At 36.7% G+C, this 20,539-nt stretch overlaps 1 protein-coding gene across 1 annotated transcript; it reads right to left on the bottom strand.

Moving 5' to 3' along the window:
- Window positions 1-619: 619 nt before the first annotated feature.
- Window positions 620-14,686, bottom strand: LOC147172043 (lysophosphatidylcholine acyltransferase 1). Its single transcript, XM_086079015.1, has 14 exons — window positions 14,244-14,686; window positions 12,477-12,616; window positions 11,585-11,799; window positions 9,589-9,701; window positions 9,008-9,068; window positions 8,749-8,807; window positions 7,725-7,759; window positions 7,501-7,555; window positions 7,292-7,374; window positions 5,458-5,583; window positions 5,121-5,274; window positions 4,852-4,950; window positions 4,287-4,428; window positions 620-3,645 (listed from the first exon to the last, which is right to left on the bottom strand). The coding sequence occupies exons 1-14, from the start codon at window positions 14,367-14,369 to the stop codon at window positions 3,416-3,418; spliced, it is 1,638 nt and encodes a 545-aa protein (XP_085935141.1). The 5' UTR covers window positions 14,370-14,686; the 3' UTR covers window positions 620-3,415.
- Between the last annotated feature and the right edge of the window lie 5,853 nt (window positions 14,687-20,539).

The following is a 20,539-nucleotide window of genomic DNA, read 5'->3' as shown; positions in this document are numbered from 1 at the left end:
ACTGAACCCTTCTTTATTGAAAAATATACGATTTTTTATTTATTTTTTCAAATTCAAGACATAGTTAACTGGTGAACAAAACGAACAGGGTAGCCTCTGGCTCTCTTCACCTTGAATTCAGTAAGCGTTGTGTTCTTGTGTTCCCCATTCCTCATTCCTTTAGTTTTGCTAGCTAGCTAGCTGTACAAGATTTGCTCAACTTGGCATCGCAAATTATGCAGTTAGGACGCTGATTCCCATCAGTCAACTCAACGACATTTAAATATTTGCTGTTTTCTTAAGATGGAATCCAAGGGGCAGCAAAGACAATGAAAACAGCAGAGGCCCCAGAATTGAACCCTGTGGAACACCATCCGTTAAATACATGTCAATTCATATTACACATATTCGTCCGACCACTTTATTCTTTTGTTCAACAAAGTATGTGAAAGGATTTAAATAATAAAGGAATCATAGGACATACTGTAAGTCGACTACTAAGCGCACCAAATTCCCTGCAGTCAATGATAGCCAAGTGGGGCGTCATCACAAATACCTTGTGTAGAATTCAGTCATATCATCATTCGTCGCACCACAAGCAAATTTCACACAAGCACCCCCTATTAAAAGACAGTTCAAAACAGTTTTCTCTTTTTATTAGAGTCACATCAACAAGTTACATCATAGCAGTCCTTATAGACAAATGCAAAGTAGCTTGCAATAATGACTCCCCATCAAAACGCATTTCTAAAACAAAACGAGTATGAAAAGAGGTGAAGTAAAGCTAAAGAGGAAACAGGTGTTTAGTCCACGAGCAGAGAACCATCAGAAAGACAATATTGCTCTGACAAAAGTACACAGCATCTTTCTTCTTCGGCTCAATGATGGACAAACTGTTTAGCAGGCAGCATAAATACAAGTTATTCAGAGGGTCAGCAAGATGAAAAATGCAGGAATAAGACTGTAAATGTATACAGGTGTAAATACTGACATAACATGTACTCAATAATAGCATTCTCTTCACATCAAAAGTATGATTTAGTAAGTATGAAATAAATAAAAACACAAGGGGTAATTAATGTGATTTCAAACATTAAATTCTTGCCATTGTTTTTCGTATTTCACAGTCATGTCTCCCTCTTCTCTTGACATACAAAATATAGTTTGCATCACATTTACATGGAAATTGTGTAATTAAACACCCGTCAATATGAAATACATTTCCACTGCGCGGTGCAAACATTTCCTATTCATTCAAATCTGTTTGATGTTTCTAAGTTTGCAAAGTCATTCATTCTCATTCATGCTGGAAATGTTCAACAATCCAAGACAACGCATAAAGTTAGTCTAAAAGTTGGATTTTAGGTATGCAAATTACCCAAACTTGGTCTAAAATATAGGGAATGGTGCAGCTTCTTATAAACCTATTGTCACCTACAATGGAGAAACTATTGCTAATAAAAAAAAAACCTAAACAGACATTGCATGCTTTATATGTGAACCTTTACAAAATAAAGAAAACTAAAGTGCAAGCACAAATGCAAACATATTCTAAAGAAATAAAACAAATGTAAAGCAATGCTAAACGTATTGTGATTCAGTATCAACATTTCATTTGAATATGCATACTTTGGAGGATTTTGTGTCTTGTGGCCTGTCATGCGGCGCATACATCACCTCAAGGCCTGACACATTTGTACACTCACAGTAAGTAGTTCAACAAAGGATTACGTCAAAAGGACAAAAATGTAAATTTTTTTGTAAAAAAAGAAAGAAAAAGATTTCAGTTTGCTTGGAGTTGCTTTTGATTGTGACAAGATTGTCTATACATTCTCTTATCAAGCATAACATTTATATTCAAGGCTATCGGTTTCCCTACTAAAACTGCATTTCGGTCGGGAGCAGTCAACTAGCATTAATAGGAAAAAAAGTAACAACAATCTGCAGAGACCATAGGTCGTAATCAGGGCAGTAAAAAAAAAAATCATAAAATAATTCATTTGTATACGTATATCAAAGATTCTCAAAATGCCCCGCATTTGGAATATTCAAAATACATAACAGAACTCCTTAAAAAATAAAAGTGGAACATTGCTTTACTTAAAGCCGTAACAGAAAGACACGCAAGCATGGTCTTCAAACAGTGCTGTAATAATAATAATAATAATACAGGGATTAATAATCTCTCCAAGTTTAACTTTCAACAGTGGTGCTAATATCCCTTTTGTATTTAAAACAAAACAAAACAAAACAAAGGAATACGTACAAAATGAGTTTCCATTTTTGGGCAGTGATCAAAATTAATATCATTGCATCATGCTTTTAGGACTAGCCTCAGGCTGCATGTCATTGTATTGAGAATTTATACAAAAATAAGAACCTTTGCATTGTTTTCCCTTTCCAAGTGATTGAAGCTATGTATGCACTGAATTAAGTAGGAATGGTCAAAAGGTATGGCAATGTAAGGCAGAAAGGGAATTTGGAATGACATGTCTTATAAAATCCACCTAAGCCACCAAAACAACATGTGCTTTCAACAGTCACACCTGAAGTCCCCCCATCCCCCCTTCTCCGTTTTAAAGCCATTACACCACACCAACTGAAAGGGACAGTACAGATATAACAGGTGACATAATCATCAAACACATTTTTGGTCCACATTGTGTCATTTCATCAATGAAAAGACAAACAAATGAAAGTAGGCAGAACAGTACTGCATGATGTCATACGAAGAAAAGACATGCACAAAAGCCAAAGTCAAAAATTATGACATCATACAAGTTTGTCATTTGTGTTACTGAACCCTGAGCTAAATCAAAAATTTTGTATAAATATAATATTTAACAAGCTCATAGCAAAAAGGTAACCAACTCAAGAGACCCGAGTTCACCTCAAATTTGGCTTGAAGCACAAAATTGCTTCAAGTGGTACAATTGTCACTGGTCAACTCGGGTGGACCTTTATGTAAAATACTCCTCAATACTGCACAAAATGCTATGTCCACACACTCTAGCCAAAAGGCAGCTACCATAAAAAAGGGGGGAAAATATACATTTGAAACACATTATTTTCCCAAATGTGTTCCTTTTCATTGTCAAGGCTTTATTTCCTCTTGCTATAAACATGCACAGCCTATTTAAAAATGCAGCTACGGGGAGAAAAAAAAGACAAACATTGCCCCGACCTTTAATAAGTGCCCTTCAAGTATTTATGCATTGTATCTGAAATAACCCCAAAAAAAGTAATAAACAGAAGTCAAACCGCTATCATGTAGAACGTTACTAAAGAAAACTGTCAACATAATACTAGCAAAAAGGTAAACATCTCTTCCCTTTCAGTTAAAAAAAAATGCAACCCACTACACCAAGCATGCGCCACATAACAACCTCTCACCAGGAGAGATGTTTGTTGTTCAACAACCACACTCTTAACTCATTCAATTGTGTTTCTTGAGTCCATGTTTTGTGCTGTCATGATCATTGGGGCTGAAATCAGGGCATATGCCATTAGTTATTTTGGCATTGGCAGTGTCATGCACATTGTGAAAAGACAGTCTTGAATTTGTTTGTTGGTGTTGGCAGGTACCAGTGAGGAGGCCTGAATTTTCAGGGTACAGGTATTCCTCTGCAAAGTCCATGTGTTCTTCCACAAAGCTCCTGAAATTCTCTGTAGACACCACAAGAGGGCGACATGACAAAAGCAGCAGAAAACCTCTTTTAATAAGAAGACTTTGAGGAATTTCATTGCTGTGTACTCCTGTGCTGTGCAATAAAGTAATTTTTATTCATGCATTCATTAATTTACTCACTCATTCCCATAGCCATGATAATATTAACAAAGGCTTAACACAATGCTTTTCTTCTAATAAATAAATACATCATTGTGGGATGCTTTTACTTTTAAACCCAAATTAAGTTGAAATGTATGGAGGACCAAAAAATTTAAATAAATGAACGACTAAATAAATAAATAAATGAATAAAAACGGATATAAAAATTCTAATTCAAAAATTTAATAAAAAAATTCAATATAAATGGAAATAAAAACAACTATCTATATATACAAAAGTAAATATTAAATATCAATCAATAAATAAAAATGCTATTTTTGTATTTATTTTTTCTTTTATATACATAGTTTTTATTTCCATTCATATTCATTTTTTTATTTAATTTGATTTTTAATCTCTATTTTTTTTCTTCTTTTTTCTCTCGTCATTTATTTATTTTTTATTTGGGCAGTTTCAGTCCTCCATACAAATGTTCTATTGTGTTTCATAAATGTAAAAAAAGAGTTGCTTTTCTCACCAAATGTGATCTTTCCTGTGTCTTCGCTGTCAATGGCAGCAAACAAGCAGGATACACTGAGGTGAGTCACTCCCAAAGCGGTCTTCAGAATAATTGCGAATTCTGTTTCTGTGATAGCGCCATCCTCCTCGGCTTCAAACATCTTAAAAATGACATCACAGTATATACAGCACATCATATACTATTAGTTGAATGAACCTACTTGACTTGCTCTATGGTTCTGAGACTAATGGGGAAAAGGAGATTCGGTGCCTATTAAATAAAGTTTATTAGAATTAAGAATATATTTTATTTAAAATATGTTCTGAAAATCTAATGAGGCCCACATTTATAGTGCTTACTCAGCTTTACGATTGATGAAATAGCTGTTCAACTGTAAATGTATATAGGTTAAAGCTTTCATGCAACCACAACAGGAGTTTATTTTTCATCATCAATCTTAAAACATTTAATTAACCCAGTTTTGCAGATTTTTGCTAATTTACACAACAAAGCTCACACTAAATACGATAAACAGTATTCAATTTGGTGCTTAGAAGGGCTAAAAGATTGAAACACAACTTACCTTGAAGGCCAATTTCAGCGTTTCCAGACTTTTAGAAGGTCTGCATACAACAGATAAGGCTATCACATACTCTCTGATATCCACGCTATTATCTTCATGCTGGGAAAGCAAAAGTTATAAAAGACAAAAACAGTCACCATGTTCATCCATGAACTGGTTTCATTGACACAAATGCATTGACATTGCCATTAAAAATTAAGAAACTTTAATTTTTTTTGTCAACCAAATGCATTTTTCAGACTTTAGAGATTAAGACAGAAAATGCTTACCTCATCAAAAAGGGAGAACGTGTCTTGTAACATATCTGAAACGGGCACATCCAAGAACTGAGCAAAGTCATCCAAGGGCAGCTTCTGTCCTTCCAGTTTCCTGGATCTGTTTGCATAATCCTGCAGCACCTTTTCAGGGTTTGGGGGTTTAAGCCTGTAACGGGAAATTAAATTATCATATATAGTGTGCTCAGTAACATTAGGAAACAGAAAACATTTCACGAGTCAGATAGTTGTAGAACTTCATTTCATACACCTTATAGACTAATTTGAGTACTGCTTCTAAATTATTAACTTCAACAACAACGAAGACTACAGTGAGGTTTGATCGACTTACCCTAGTCTCCTGACAAGTTTGGAAAACTCCAACAGGCAGGTGTCAACTGGCAGTCTCAACAGGCCTTCTGCCATGGCGAGCTGGCAGTCCTCAAATGAATAATCTGTGATGGGGACCCCAAGGGCTCTGTGTCCAGGGAGACAATGGCATGTCTTTAGTGTATGGACAACACAAAAATACATTGCAGTCCTTAAGAATCCCCCCCCCCCCTAAAAAAAGCTGTCAAATGGAAAGTTAAGCATAATATGACACTCCCAACAAATAAAAGAAATATGTACACTTTACGAACTATACGAAAGGTCAATGCAATTCACATTCGTTCTCGCAGCTACTAGCTGTCTTCTTCAGCAATGCATGAGCTGCTAATAACACTTTGGGTATGTCAGATGGCTTACGATGTCACTAGCTCAGCACAGGGCCGTAGCTAATCATTTGGGGCCCCGGCCGGGGTAAACAACTAAAACCGACACGGGAAAATATTGTTTCAGGCCTCTTTACAATACACATAACGATACGAAGGCGTCACAATGGATATTGCACATTCATTCATAAAGTTTCCCAATCCATCTGTGAAAGTTGCTTCCATCAAAATGTATGTAATGTAAAACACTTGTGGGCCACTTTAGACTGGGCCACAGTTGAAAGAATAAAAAAACTATACTTCCGGTTAATTGACTAGCCGAGGCTTAAAAATATTTTATTCTGAAAAGTGACCGGATTCTCTCTCGACGCATGCCAAGATGCTAATTATCTCAGTCGTGTACCGCTGATGCTAATCGACAAGTTAGCAAAATGAGAAAAAAAAACTGACATATTTGGAGATTTTCTTTGCAACGAAGGAAAGGCCCAGTGATGAGACAACACAGGAGCCTATGACCGAGAAGAAAAAGAAAAGTGCATGGACTTACAGCTATAGGTGATTCCCACGCATTATGGTGAGTAAGTTACTCATGGACTTTATATTTGTTCTGTGGTGCCTTGTTATGTTATGCCAATATAACATGCCCTCCTTAAATCTATCGATCTCTTAAATGCGCCAGCTTGACACATTTAAGGAGGGCGCTACTAATATAGTTACATAAAAATGTGGCTTCACATTTTTTGTTATATCTACAAATTACCCCAGTTTTTGTGTTGCTCGCATTACCATAGTGATAGTCACCTCACCATAATAAAGCATTGTTCTTACCCTTGTTATAGTGTTTGTGCTGTTAGTACCGGTACATAAAAATACATAGTGGATTTGCGTTTTTTGTTGTAGCCTTTTATTAATCAGCCACCTAAAACAGCCAAGCATCTGCGGCTCTCTAGGACCGAACTTGCCTACCCCTGTACTAAACAAACACAAATGTTAGCTGCTCAAGTGAAGCCAGTTAATGCCTTTTCGATTTAATGCTTTGTCAAAGAAATGCTAAATTTTAAATTGTTTGAATTTGCAGTCACATTAAATATTTATAGACAATAAAACACAGGTTGCTGCTGTGCGAATTGTGGATTTAAATATAACCTGTTGATTACATTAAAAAAAGAAACTCTTTTCTTCATTATACAGCAAAATGTATTTAGTATAAATATTGTTTATCCAAATACAAGACTCTTCTATAGAATTTTCAGGAGGATGGATGGATACCCCCTGCATTGAACCTCTCCGTAACTGATTAAGAAATTAGTAAAACATTAGTCAAATGCTCCTCAGATGAAGTCATTAATAAGTAAAATTGCTCCATAAAGAGGGGCGGGGGATGATTGAGCCATGTAATCTATTACATGTACAGTTCTCTGAGTCGTATTGGATTTTTTACACAACTAAAAAACAAACCATTTCAAAACTTACTTGGCCATGACATGTCTCACATTGATAGCAAAGAGAGCAGGGTTCCTTTTCTCTTCTTCAGAGGGAGTGTAAATGGGAAGAAACTGCAGAAAGAGACACACTTATTTAAATGATTAGGGTAATTTGCCATTCAAAATCCGCCCTCATTATCCCCTGAGATCGTGTACAGCATTACTTCATGAACTATGAGATGCACACATATAACTTACCTCTATTTCAAAGACATTGTGCAGCTGGCATAATGTCAGCCACAAGATCTTAAACCTGGACAGAAAAAAGAAATACAAAATAAACACAATGAAGAAAAATTGACAAAAAATACTTGGTTTGCATGTAGGTGCTGAGGAAATACGCATGTTGCTCCAAGTACCTCAATCATCAAACAAAAGGAGCAAAAACAAGTATTGTACATGGTGAAAGCAAAAATACTTACGCGCCAGGCCCTTGCCATGTCCATGTGATTGTATCCTTCACAAGACAAAATAGACAGGTAAATGAAAGAAACAGTATTTTCTATATAAGAGCATTTTCAGTTGCAGTTTTACAGTTTGCTACAAAGTTCAATACTGTGAACAACATTGATATTGTCACGACTGAATTTTGAAATAGGTTTAAACTTATGCAAAGAACACACGCACACTTCCAAAAGTTGTGAGCTAGTCTTCCAGTATACAATTTAATCATGACTGAGTCAATTAAAAAATAAATAAATCGTAATGCCCAAAATTAGACTGCTTATTGTGCTCTACGCTAATGCTTTGCCCAAAAATGGCCACCAGATGTCTCTAGAATAACACGTTACACAGAACTTCAAAGATTGACACAATTTACTCATCATTAGAGCATTATTGTTTTAAATTGGAAGTGCAAAACCAACAATTGCTAATAGGGACACATTTGTGTATATGTGTGTGTGTACATATACATACATAAATATCACAGATTTGTCACAAATGTGTTAGCATTATTGTTGTAATCTGATCTATGATTGAATGATTTGACTGTTAGAAGTTGTTATAGTGAACTAAAAGACTGCAAGTCGACATGTTAAGTTAAATTTATATTAATTAATGGTTCATTTTGCTTAATTTTAGCATGAGACCAAAACATTTATGTATTATGAATGTGACTGATGTTTATTGGAATATAGATTCGGAAAGTATTCACAGTGCTTCACCTCCCCCCCCCCCTCATTTGTTGCTATAGCCTCATTTTAAAATGGAATGAATTCCTTTTCCCCCTCAAAATATTACACACAACACCACCCACTTTTTAAAAAAAAAACTTTAAAAAATCGTTGTAAATGTATTAAAAATAAAAAAACTAAGAAATTACATGTACATAAGTATTCACAGCTTTTGAATACTTTCCTGATGCACTGAATAGTGTGTTTTTTAAAAACTTTTCAAAATTGTTCAGGCCTACTGCTTACATAATCATGATTTAAAGAATCATACCAGTTTATTTGGGTATCTCATTACAACAGGCTGCACTGGTACCGCTGGGATAAAGGCCCCTACAAGACCAAAATGAATACATGTAAAGGTTTTGGATTACAAACAAAGAACATTCACATTTTAAATATAATTGAAAAACCAAAGTGGACCTCCATTAATACTTTGGTTTTAAACAAAAGTAAAATTTATGACATCATCTGTGCTCACATATAGATACATCTGAAACAAGAATGAAAAAGAAAAATGATGACCCGCTTACCTGGTTTAAAGGTGATTAGGCAGGATCTATTTGTGCAGGTTCCCTCTGGAAATATCATTATCTGCATGAAAGAAATGCAGACATCATAAATAAATAAAAAAAATACCTACATAAAAGCTTGGGTGGCGGGGTGCAGTATCAACGGAAAACAAATATATATAAATGAATGTTGAATTATCCCCCCTTCCATGTTGAAAAGAAAACAAAGGATGGCAACAGACAGCTATTTAATCAGGACACAAACCTTTGAATCAAATCTTACGCTGAAACATTGATGTACAACTTTATTTGTATGACCGTTATGTTACTGTATGATCAAATATAACTTAATAAATTGACCGACTTTGACTTTGGAACCAATGATTCTAAATTATAATCCCAAAGGGAATGATTTTTTTGTTTTGTTTTTAACAAATCAGAAGCCAAACAGAATCAGTGAACAGATTGTGTTCAATTTAGAGGTTTAATTGATGAGTGAAAGCTTTCAAGCTGTCTGAACTGGAGCCTTCATAAGAATGCTCCGTTTAAAACATATCCACAGTGATCATCAATGAACCCCTTTTCGAGGCATGTTCCTTTACCTGTGGCCATTTCCCTCCAGAGTGGGCTCTGCGTTTGATCTCTTCCACAGTCTTCTTTCTTGAATTCTGGTCTGATCGTGATACAAACACTGGCCTGATGTACTTTATCAAAGCTGGGGGGAAAGATAGAGTCAAAGGTGAGAGCACAAAATAGAAAAGGCTCTAGCAACACTCACCTCTTAAGTAGAAGAAAACAGACTAGCACTTTTACAACCGTTTAAAATGCGCTTGTATGATTTCTGCACTGTTGCCAGAAAGGGCTGTATTGGTTCAGTAGATTAATAACTATTTGATTTGAGAAAAAATATGTTTTCATCATGCATAAAACCTGTACCACAACCGTACTGACATGTGACCCAAAAACCGAGGAACAGACCAAATTGTGGGTTACCTATACAGCTGCACCCCTAACATATAATTTGTGCAACAATTATCCATAAAAACTTAAACAATTTACAGGAGGGAACCGTAACCCGATGTAAATCGTTACTAAAACAAGCAGAACAAGGGCAGCATAAGGTGATAAGTGAGGTCATGCAAATAATGTAATTGATTCCAACCGTGATCTGATGGAAAGGGATTACGACTACAACCCTCAGACGCACTTTGTACGCGGCACCGTGGTGTGGTTGATCAAGTCTTAATACCTATTTTGGATTCAACTTGCTGAGTTTGAGCAAAGGGTTCTGGTTCATCCCATACATTTGACAAGCAGAGCAAATTTAGATAGGCAATACAAGATTACATGGACATTTCAGAAAGTGCTGTTTGGTGGTGAAAGGGGCGGGATTTGTATCTTCACACGTTCCTAGGCACAGCATGTTGATATCAATTCCAACCATGCTGTTCTGTAAAAATGTATATGTTAAGTATAAGGGCAATCGCCTGAATTAAAATATCATTAGCACTTATTGGCTTGTATAAACAGTTCTATCATTTTCTGCATAGGATTATGCACAGGACCGTCACAAACCTTTTAATCAATGATCCTATTGACTATTCTATCGATTACTCGGGTAAAATGCAATGTTTATCCCCCGCCGGGTAAAGCTATGTTGGTTTAACAGGTCATACCAAATTATTGGATGTTTTGCTTCCGCAAATTAAATGATTACGGGACATACTGTGACGACACATAAGCTTGTTCAGTACTAAATCCTTCTCTATGGTTAAACTTGTCTTGTCTGAGTTAAAGCTTCTCTTGCTAACTTAGCTTAGCATAGCTTGCTACAAAGTACATCTACATGGCCAAGCGGTGATAAAGTGTGAGTACAAAATTAAGGGCTGCAGCTGCAGATATTAAATATTTTGGTAATCGAAATCAAATATTTGGACAGATTAATATTTATTTTTTGCTTGGTTGAAGAACACATGAATAGAGAAGAGAAAGTAACACAATTCACCTCATGAACGACCATGTGTTTTGTTTTTTAACTAAATTTAAACTTTGCATAGCAATATATTTTCTTCTCTGGAAACAGCCCTAACAACAGCGGAAGACAGTACTCACGTTTCTTACTTTTTATTCCCCCTTGATCTTTGTGATGAATTCTAGTGTACACAATTACAAAGAGAGACTAGCGTTCTTATAAATACGTTCTTTGAGATCAGTCTTACCAAGACCGTACTTGCAGAGTTCAGAAGACTGTACTCTGCGTTCCTGATACTAGAATTATCGAATGTGACTGAGTGCGTCAGTGAGCTGGCCGAACAGGGTTTTGGGTGTTGCAAACATCGATCCAACCACTACCTGAACCGCTAATCCTCACGAGGGTCGTGGGCATGCTGGATGGAGCCTGTCCCAGCTGTCTTTGGGCAGTAGGTGAGGTACAACCTGAACTGGTTGGGGTTTTGAAATTATCAAATATATTTTGTGGCAGAAATGTTTGTGTCAACCAGTATTTGTGGTTGACTTAGCCATTTTCCCCCCTACCCTAATTCTGCATAACCTACAGTATAGGTTTCAAAATCATAAAAATCAGTGATAGTTACTCACTTCCCCACAAGGGTATATCCTTGCTCTCAGCTTTCATGACAATTGAGGCCATTGTCATGGTGACTGGGATGGCATCAAAGTAAGAAGAGTGGGGTGCTAGAGTGAGAATGGGCGCTTCGGCAGGCAACGCCCTCTGCCCTTTAACAGTCATCCAATGGAAGCCACCCGCAAACCACATGACCCGCATGATGATCTTCAAAATGATGTCGACCAGTCTGAAACCAAGAGAATTCAGGTTAAAAGCTTCAGTTACCAGCAACTTACACATGTAGATCAAATGTATGCAACTGCCAACAAGTACAAGTATACAAGGACTATAAAACACTAATGTACAAACATTCAATATGTATTTTTTAATGAAAATGACAAAATGCCCCCCCCCAAAAAAAACATAAAAATAACATAAAATATATCAACTCTAATATGCTAAACCGCTAGTATATATACTATATAGCTCACGTTGTAAACAAAAACTGTGAATAATGTGTAAAAAGGTGCAAAGCAACAAAGCAGCACTAATGCAACTTGAAATAAGATTGCTCACTCAGTTTGGCGATATGGGCCTCAGATATTATGAGTAGGTTACAAGTTCACAGAAGGTGAGAGTGGCTACTCGACGGTCCGCACGCTGTATTGGTTGTCTCACTGCCTAGTAGCGCCACAGTGCATTGCGTTTTGATCAATACAACTTAAAACAAAAAATTGCCCTACATCATATTTTTGTGTTTATTTGCAATACGTAATTGATGAGGTAACTCAGTATGATTTCTCTCAATGATGCAGATTATACAATCTCATAGACCATTTTGCAGTTGTGCCAACCATAATGTCAAAATCCGCTGCGTGACCACTGACCAGTACTTCAAACACTCATTCACAACAGGGCACCCACCTCCTCCAGAGGCACTGGGGTTCAACAGCAGTCTCAGAGCGTCCCGCTGAGGCCAGAAATGCAAAAGGCCAAGCCAGCAGCATCATAAATGCAGCTATGAGTAGACGGATGGGGAATAGCGTGACTGTCATAACTGCCATCTGTAAACAAAGAGAGAAAAAATATGGATAAATAAAACATAACCACTGCATTCAAGCATTCAAAATAAGCAGGCCCAATGTATTCTTAGCTAATTAACTGTAATAACTGAGGAAGTGGCTATTTTGCTGTGACTGGCAACTCGCCTTCTAATGCTATTTTGCTGTGAACTGCGCAAGAACAAGTGTGAACTCTGCGCTAGTGAATATGCCCCGTGAGTGTGACGTCTCGGGTTTGATACCCGCTTTATTGGCAATTGAGTTTAAGTCACAAGTCAAAATGGAGGTCTTGGTGAAATGAAGCTCTCCGCTCATTGAAACGCATTGTGGAACGTGTGAATGGTTTGGACCGAGTACAGCCGTCGATCGCAGTGAGCAAAAATGGGCTAAATGTCCATATGAATGTACTCACTTTATTAAACAAAAATATGTTCTCAGTGCTATCACGTGTTACAATAATGCGCACAGGTCTGTACATGACCGCCCAGGTCCATAGCAAAAATACTCTGAAAGGCAAACCGAAAAGTGACCCATCGTCATCACAGAACAAAGAGGCACCACCATAATACCATTTTTACAACAATTTCTTGAAAACAGCCTATGTTGTGGGGGTTATGGTTAGGCAGGTAAGGCCGATAGCAGCCAAATGAAAACTTCTTGAAAAGACACAGAAGGGGGTAAAGTGAGGCAGGAACCACGCCCAGTCCGGCGATTGAACTATCAGAGCCATTCACGGCAAAATAGTGCTAGCAGGAAGAATTGCCGATCACGGCAAAATATCTACTGTCATAACTTACAATGTTATGTTATTTAGTGTTAGTGATACCCCAAATATTATTCTCCTATTTGGTGGCGATGCATTTTTGAGGTTGCATTTGATTGGTCAGAGTCACAATTATTTATTGCACGTCTTTGCGACACGTCGTAATATTAATTTCACAAGGAAGATTCCAGAATGGATCACACTAAAAAACTTTTATACTGCTGTCTCAAAGTTGAGCAGTTTACTTGAGCAGCGTGACATTTGACATACTATCTTTCTCTCTGAACCTAAATGTGTGAAAACTGTCAAATGTACTTCACGTGTTGAATGGGATGTGCGGAAGCAACAATGTGGGAATAACGATATAACGGTCTACAATAGCGTATAAAACGACATTCTCTAAAGTAAATAATCGATCATACTCTGAGTTCATCTCTTAATGTAACAAAAACTAACAATTGTGTTTCAAGTAACCAAAACATTAGTTTAAAAGCAACAAGCTAGGCCCATCATTGGGGGCTGGCCACGCTCTTTAAATCGTGACATTTTCCCATGCTTTAAGATTCCTTGAACGAGCTTGTTTTATGTTTATTAGCCACTTCTCTACAGCACGATGCTAACAGAGTATTGTTAAAATGGCTAATTTGTTAAGATTATTTAAAAGCTGGCAAATATAGCAGATGAGAGAATGCACCCTTTAGGCAGCTAATGTTAGCCAACTGGCTCGTACTCGCACAGCTGACTGGTATACATGCAGAAAAAAAAGAAAACAAACGTCATTAATAGTAGTGACAGCCTTGCCGCATTATTTACCACAAAAAGTCATAAGAGTCCATTGAAACAAATGTACGCATGCATAATCGTTACCTTAGCTTTTTCAATTGGGGTGAATTTCAAGACATGTACAAAAGGGTTTCTGAACGGAGGCGCTTGGTCCATCTTCTTCCCATCACCCTCCATCGCACATTGTTGTCTCTGAGTCCGTAACCTCATCCCGACAAGTATATGTCGAGGCTACTCTATGTATTAAAACACAAACGTGATAATGATTCCAAATAGAGTCTTTCCACGCGCAACGCAGTTTTCGCCCAATCGGTATCTTGCTCGGCGGCTAATTACGGCGACAGTGCGTGGTTATTAACGCTATCTCCTTTTTATCGGGCACCATGGAGGGATAATGGTTAGCTCAAGGATTAGGCGGAGTTATTTGAAGTAGCCTTTATCTTTACGGCTAGACGCCTTCTCGCAAAGCAATCCGCTAGCTCGGGATGCTAACGGAGCCACGATTCCGCTGCCCTGTCTTTGCGCATGCGCACAAAACGCATCCAACCACAATTAAGGATGGAGACAACATAAATACTGTATTCGAGTATCAAATTAAAGCATATTTGTGCTCGTTTGTTTACGTGTATTAAATCACAAAATATAATAAATTCATTGAGACTGGTATTGGTATTTCTTATTTGATTATCCAGTGCACCGTCTGTAGCCTATGTTATAATGCTGCTTGCTCAGTTGAAAAGGCAGCTCCCCAGTATTTTTGAGACAATTTTGGCTCCACGCACGTTAATTAATTTTACAATCCACAGTTTAAACACTATATATATATATATATATATATATATATATATATATATATATATATATATATATATATATATATATATATATATGTATATATATATATGTGTGTGTGTGGGTGTGAGTGTGTGTGTGTGTGTGTGTGTGTGATGTGAATGTGAATGTATTTATTTGGTTTGCGATGGTGCGTTTCTGTAAATAACTGTATATGGGAGGCAATAAAGGACCATAAAGTTTTTGTCATTTTAATTGACGGTCGGCTACATCCCACGACCATAATGTGAACATCGAATGTAATGTTTTTTCTCTTGTCTCCATGTAAGTAATGAGCCATGTAAGTAACTAATCCTTTGCTTCCCTCTCGTGGCAATAACCTCTCTTTACATAAGTACTGTAATACAGGCAAACAGTGATAAGGGAGAAAGAGCATCCCCTTGTGGTAAGAACATGTACATGTACATCTCTATTGGTAGCTATCTATCTATCTATCTATCTATCTATCTATCTATCTATCTATCTATCTATCTATCTATCTATCTATCTATCTATCTATCTATCTATCTATCTATCTATCTATCTATCTATCTATCTATCTATCTACCTGTCTGTCTGTCTGTCTCTCCGTCAGTCCGTCAGTCCGGCCCATGGTTTGTGGATTGTGTGCCTAATTTACCTCATGCAGGAAGTTGTTCAACTGACTCACATATTCTCACCATCATCACACATTTTGTTGTAATTGCAAGTATACCTCCAGGAACGGACTCTTCAACAAACGCAAAGCGCAAAGACTACTCCCTTTTCATTTTTGTCGAGCATGCAGTCAAAGTGTGCCGTAGGCTGACGTATGAGGTAGTGACATTTGCATTTGACAGGAATCACATCAGACATGCTTAATACTGCAGCGGATGGAGTGATAGGAAAAAAAGCAGAAAAGCTTTCCTACATTGTGCCTAGACCCTTCCTCTCCTTCCCCTTCCCTTTCCCTTCAATCTCATAGCTGAGGTGCTTAAATTAAAAAGGAAGAAATGCAATTTAAAGACATGGGGTAAACAATCACAAAACACTTGTTTCTGGAGGAGACACAATTTGCTGGTGCCTTGTCCAATTTCTTATGGCCTGGAGGGCTGCTACTGCACTTTAACACCTGGTTGTACGCCTCTGATTAAAATTGTAATGTCAGTGTTGAATCAATCCTTATGACATTTTCGAAATACACAAGTATCAGGACATTTTCTACATACAGCATTTTTTTAATATATTGTTTTCATTTGGTAACAGCAAGGCGACACACACTGTGTTTGAAGACCATGCCTTCCAACTGTTTTGTGGGGGAGAAAGGGAAGTTTCAATACCCTAGACAAGTATAAATATGTCACTATCATTGTTGCTTAGTGTTTGTGCCAAAACTGCATGTAGGTACACTGCAGAGAACCTCTAATAGCACAATTAACAATTTTCGTTTCTGCTTCGGAGGCTATTTTAGTAGATAGACCAATAATGCCTTTTTTCCCTTTAACCTGAAATGTCAAAAAGACAAAACGAAATTGTGGACTCCCATTCCAATGATAGCATCTAGAGATTTGCTTGCAACTTTTCTTGTGGATTAAGAAAATGATCACCGGACATTCGAAGGCTATACCGTAAATGTGTTACGAGTGCTTTGGGGAGGTCATCATGACTTTGGAATGTGACTAAATGATGGTGTGCAATAAGAGGAATAGAGAAATATTCAGTACATCTAAAGTATGATTAACATATTGTATTTTGATGGGAACCCTAGTACAAAATGAATTGTTGGACTATAACACATACAAATATGATTCTGTGCTACCAAATAATAACAAAGCAAAAGAGAGAAAATGAAACTGTGAGAGGATGTCCAGGTTTTTCTACCACTATTAAACCCGGATAACCCCTTGGGCCAAACATCTGAGGCCGAGTGACATACGGACCATTGTTTGCTTCGTACCGCAGTAATGTTTTACTAGCCCTTGCGCCCTTGTCAATCAATGGCCGCTGTGTTCCGAAACATATTCAACACAGAGAGAAAACACATTGGCTCGAGGAAATGGATTGTGCGCATGATTGGCAGGCGACCCGGTGGATGTGTCAATCAACTAAAGCTCTTTGTTTTTGCTCCTGTCCCTGCTCCCCAGCCTACAAGTCAAAGAGGTTTACTATTGTCATTTTTACCTTAGTAAACAAAATATGAACACATTTATTAACACAACACACATAATGTATATTTCATTTTAAGTTTATTCTTTAATAACTTTTCTTATTAATCCCATGAGGATGTTTTCATTATATATTATATTTCATAGTGGGGGACTCGAGTTATATGACTTGGACTCGCTGATTTTAATACTTGCAACTTGCTTAGCATAAACTTCTGAAAGACTTGACTTTGACTTGGCATTCATAAGACTCGACGAGTAAAAAAAAACGTACTCAAGACTTTCAGTCTTTAGTCTGAGACTGTGAAAATCGTTTGGTGTAAGACCAGCATAAGCTACACTTGTGACAAGTATCCTTCTCACAACGGGATGATTTAAAAAAGATGGAGAAGTTATGCTAATTGCTAAGATAACATAAGATTGACACAACTTGCACATTTAACAGCTGAATTAAGTGCTTGGTTGATGGAGTACACTATTCACAGACGTCTGGCTCCAACTTTGAACAGCAAAATAGCAGGCAAGTTAATGTGCTTATGTGTGTTAAGTGTCTGAAAAGAGAAATGCTTGCTAAACACAAAGGGAACCAGAAATGAAATAATTCGTAATATTATTTGTGTATTTTCAGAATGAAGTCCTGAATTTTGATTTTAAACTTTGGAGGCCTGTACAATACATGTTCTCAAAATCACATTACATAGGATTTCATTGGTTTTTAAATCAATTTAGATTTGCTTCTTCTAAATACAGTTGCTGCTATACATAATGGGAATTTAATAAAAAAACAAAAACATTTTATTATATATTTGTACATTAAAAAATTGGTTCATTTGTTATGTTGTCATTTTTATTATTTAATTAAACCCTTGTTTCAGGTCACTGGGATTAACCTACAACAAACAAACAAACACAATTCATCAAAATTGCGTTACCCAACTTGCGCCACAACTTAGGCCTATAAGGTCTAGTTTACTTTCAGCCACCAAATTGTCAGTTGCGCCGAGGGTGTGTAAAAGAAAAGGTCCTCAGTCCACCGGAACAGCCACCATGGCGCAGCGCAGTATATTAAATTCCCAAACACAGTAAACTGTACTTGCCCCGAAACATGCACAAAAATGAAGATGTGCCAGTTTTTATGCCTATCAAATGTCTGCTGTTTTCGAGCCTTATGACATGACAAGTCTTTCTGTGTACATTCGGACATCATTTTTTTTAGTGTACCTTTTGTTTTTGAAAGAAATGTTTTTGTTTGTTTGTTTGTTTTGGTGACGTGTTGGGCATTACGGCATCTTCTTTTACATGCTCATCATTGAAGTTGTAACATAGACAGAATACCAATGTCAAAACATGCGCATCATTTGCATTTTTAAAACAAAAATATGAAATATCTCAAAAACTAAAGTAAATACCCTAAAATCATTGAAACTTTCTTGACAACAAAATGTGTGTTGACCAGTGTTATTGTTTCATGCTTAACACTGTACTGTATATGCATTCGTGATGGAGGCAGTATTCATGTGATAATGGTGCACGTGAGCATTAGTAAACTGAAATCCACCTTTTCATACCGACGTTTGAAATCTGAGAGAGCTGCCTGTCTCTTTGCTGGCATCAAATCTAAGCAGCTTCCTTCTTTTTTGTCGTCCCTTCGTCCTTTCTTCCTCAATGATCTGTCCAGGTGCCACGCCATCTCCCGGCTAAGAGACGAATCCGTGCACCACATACATCATTTGAAAGAGGAAGCCCCTTTTCAGATCATGTTTGGAAGACACCCTCCATCATCCGCTGTGTTCCGGCAGGAGATGAAGGGGCTTCGGTTAGGAGAGCTACTTTTGTAACTAAAGCCACATGTTGGGCAGGACACAGACAGTTGTAAGACAGGAAAGATCTTTGTGGCATACACAAGTGCTTGGCTGTCCTTGTGCATGCCCGTCTGTCAGCGCTGCTTTGCTGGACTTGGGCACCTGTACAGCTGTACAATTGTAATAGTCCACTGGCAAACGAAAATACCCTACAAAGGCAGGCCATGTGTGAAGAAGGATTATCATGGCCTGTGTTTGTGTCCTGCTTTTCTTCATATAGTCCTGTTTATGGTCTTCCCCTGAGAGACTTTGTTTGACAGGAACTTTCTGGCTTATACAAATGAGAGCTTCTCGAGAGGTGAGGTGATATACTGAGCAATGTCACAATTTTTGTCCAACACACTGACTGTCCATGAACTTGCATGACTTAGAGGTGACCTGTTAAAAATGTTTTAATAAAGAAAATATAAAGTGCTTACTTTTATACAAAAGGTCACAAGAAAAAAATGTGTATGAAAACATTTTTTTTAATATCCTGCTTCAAGAGAGGCTTGACATGTTTATTTATTTATTTATATATATATTTTATGTATTTTTATTATTTTTATTATTTGACTAAAATCAATACGGAACACATGATTTGAGTAATTTGAAACAGCTTTCATTAGCTTTCACAGTTTCATTATTACAACCAAATACATTTTTATCCTTGTAATGCATTTTATACAAAATAGTAGGGATGGGTTAAAAAATGGATTTGATCAATATCAAATTGATTTTCATTTTCATATAAATCTAATTATATTAATGTTTATTTTTTGCATAAATTCATGAGAAATAGGACTTTAAAGGCCTCAATGTTTTTTTTTTTGTATCTTACTGTTCTTTTTCTTAATTTCATGTTCACAGCAATTTAAAATTATTTTATTACATTTACGAAAGGCCTGATATATTGCACTATAAGACAATTCAGAATATTTGTAATTGACCACTTCCAATGATTGAATTACAATTATGAAAATAGTATTTTGCTCTCATCCTTATTGATGTCAATGTTTATGGACACTTAAGTGATTATTACACGTGTTACTTTCATTCATAAAAATTAACTAAATCCTTTGACTAGTTAGTGCTGCCACATAATTTAATCTGTAATTTAATGTTTGTAGATTGTTATCATGTCCTTGATATTTAGGAAGAATTGATGTAATATAAGTATATGTATATTAATCAATATTGGAATGAATTGAATTGGGGGTAAAAAAATTAAATAAATCAAAATCGAATTGAATTAAAGTCTTGTGAAATTTAATCGATTCAAAAAACAACATACAAAATAAAATTCCCTTACTATCTATTATAACCAATGACAATATCTAAAAAAATATATCATGTCTGTGCAAAATATAATAATTTCCACAGAGGACAACCGCTCAGCTATGATTGGCTGACGACCAGTTCAGGGTTTACCCCGCCTCTTGCCCAAAGTCAGCTGGGATAGGCTCCAGTTGACCCTTGACCCTAAGAATAAATAGTACCGAAAATGATAGGATGGGCAACCGGTCTATTTTTGCTTTCAAATTTTTGGAAGCACATTACTGTG

Source organism: Leptonotus elevatus, chromosome 6 (genome assembly GCF_054856555.1).
Source record: "Leptonotus elevatus isolate MCC_2025b chromosome 6, RoL_Lele_1.0, whole genome shotgun sequence".
Classification (NCBI taxonomy): domain Eukaryota; kingdom Metazoa; phylum Chordata; class Actinopteri; order Syngnathiformes; family Syngnathidae; genus Leptonotus; species Leptonotus elevatus.
The sequence above is the reverse complement of the archived record's forward strand: the minus strand, read 5'-3'. Positions and strand labels throughout refer to the sequence as shown.